Consider the following 2108-nt stretch of genomic DNA (forward strand, 5'->3'; position numbering starts at 1 on the left):
ATATATATATATATATATATATATATATAATAATAATAATAATATAAACAATATATAAGTATATGTCCCTGTAACCCAGCAGTTCAGCAAAAGCGATCGATAGAAAAAGTACCAGGCCAAAATATTTGGCACTGGGGGCATAGGGTCAATTCCAGCATCATTTAATGTCCATTTTCCAAGCTGGCATGGGTTTGATGGTTTGAGAGGAGCCAGTAGGTTAGAGAGTCACACACCTTCGAGATGGTGCCCCAGCATGACCACAGCCCAACGACTGATACGAGGAAAAAGGGAGACTGCAAACAGTTAAAATAAATTGAAATGTGAATTACCTCCAAGTTTCTCAATGATTTCCACTTCGTTTCCAGAATCAGATTGTTTCGAGGTTGCATCGGTGGCAAGATTTTGCACCAACTGATTCTTCATAATGTCCGCTTTCAATTGGCTGATGTGAGACAATATATGCTCTGGGGCCTAATATAAAAAAAAAGTACAAACAGCACAGAGCTTTTTACTTAATAAATCACCATCATCATCATTTAGCGTTTGTTTCCCATGTTGGACGATCTGTCAAGAACTGATGAGGCCTGGAGCCATACTAGGCACCATTTGTCTGTCTTGGAATGCTTTCTGTGTGCCAATGGCATGTAAAAAGCACCATCCAAACGTGGTCAATGTCAGTGCTGCCTCACTGGCTACTGTGCCAGTGGCACGTAAAAGGCACCCACTACACTCTTGGAGTGGTTGGCATTAGGAAGGGCATCTAGCTGTAGAAACCTTGCCAGATCGGAATGGAACCTGGTGCAGCCTCCTGGCTTCCCAGTCCTCAGTCAAACCGTCCAACCCATGCCAGCATGGAAAGCAGACGTTAAACGATGATGATGATGATGATGATTCACACAGTTTGGAATTAATCTTGCATTATCTTGCAGCTTCAAGATTCTGATAAGGTAACTTAATTTATAGAATGATATTGTAGGGTTGGTGCGAGAGGCCAAATCTGACCAGCTTGAACATAAAACAGGCAGAACGTATTGGCCAGGTGTGGCTGGATGTGACTGGTTTTAAATTGAAAGAGTTAAACAATCACACCATTGAAACCTCGAAGTTATGAGATAATGCAGGATTAAACCAAAATGATGTGAATAAATAAGGATTAGATTTGACAGAATAACCTGAATACGAAAGGCTTAAAGGATTATCTCTTGGTTTCAGTAATCCACATGAAACTCACCTTAAACATCGGGAAGTCTACTGCTCTAAGAATTTCTCGGAGACAGTTCTTGGAGTTGAGTACAAAATCTGGATTCAGCTGGTTTATAGACAGTTCGGTTCTGGGGATTTTACATCTGAAAATATTAAATGTAGATTAAAACAACACCCCAGGGAATTCGTTGTTACTGTATCCATGCTTGTGAAGGCATGTGGCCCAGTGGTTAAGGTATTGTACCTGCAATCATGAGATCAAGGTTCCATTTCTCAGATAGTGACAACGTGAAGATGGGAAGAAATAAACACTCCCACATATACAAACATACTCACACACACACAGAGGCAAATACACACACATACACACATACATACATATACAACAGATACTCATTTAACGTCCTTTTTTCCGCGCTGGCGTGGGTTAGACGGTTCGACAAGAACACAGCAGCAGCAGTAACACAAGGAGCGAAAAAGTTTCAACTTGCTAAAACTTTCGTCTTAAAAATGGAAGGACGACTTTGTTCATTTAGCACTAAAAATACCGAATAAAAATGGAATGGGCGTGGTTGGAACGTCTACGGCGTAAAAGCCAGCCTGGGACGAAACTAAGCTACAGTAACTACGTCAATAACCCAATGAAGAGTAGAAATAGAAGAAGGGAGATAACCACGAAAGGCATATAACGGTGAAGAAACCAGAGTTGTTTCCCTTCGGTAAGTAAACTTCTGCGAACCAGTGAGGGAGGGTTTGTTGCTCGATTTTCTAATGTGCCACTGGGGCAGGAGCCAGTCAGGTGGACCTGGCATCGACCACATTTGGATGATTTTTTACGTGCCACCAGAAAAAGAGCCAGTCAGGGGGCACCGGCCCCATCTACAATATTGGTTTTACTTGACTAT

The 2108-nt window shown here is 41.7% G+C and overlaps 1 protein-coding gene across 1 annotated transcript in view; it reads right to left on the reverse strand.

Annotated features, from left to right (window-relative positions):
* Window positions 1-303: 303 nt before the first annotated feature.
* LOC106870314 (HAUS augmin-like complex subunit 5) overlaps window positions 304-2108 on the reverse strand; it is a 15450-nt gene continuing 13645 nt past the window's right edge. The window contains exons 15-16 of the mRNA XM_014916339.2: window positions 1232-1346; window positions 304-471 (exon numbers count right to left, since the gene is read on the reverse strand). Of these exons, the coding sequence (XP_014771825.1) occupies window positions 304-471; window positions 1232-1346 (283 nt within the window). The remainder of the gene's footprint in view (window positions 472-1231; window positions 1347-2108) is intronic.

The sequence above is a fragment of the Octopus bimaculoides genome, chromosome 20, assembly GCF_001194135.2.
Source record: "Octopus bimaculoides isolate UCB-OBI-ISO-001 chromosome 20, ASM119413v2, whole genome shotgun sequence".
Lineage (NCBI taxonomy): Eukaryota > Metazoa > Mollusca > Cephalopoda > Octopoda > Octopodidae > Octopus > Octopus bimaculoides.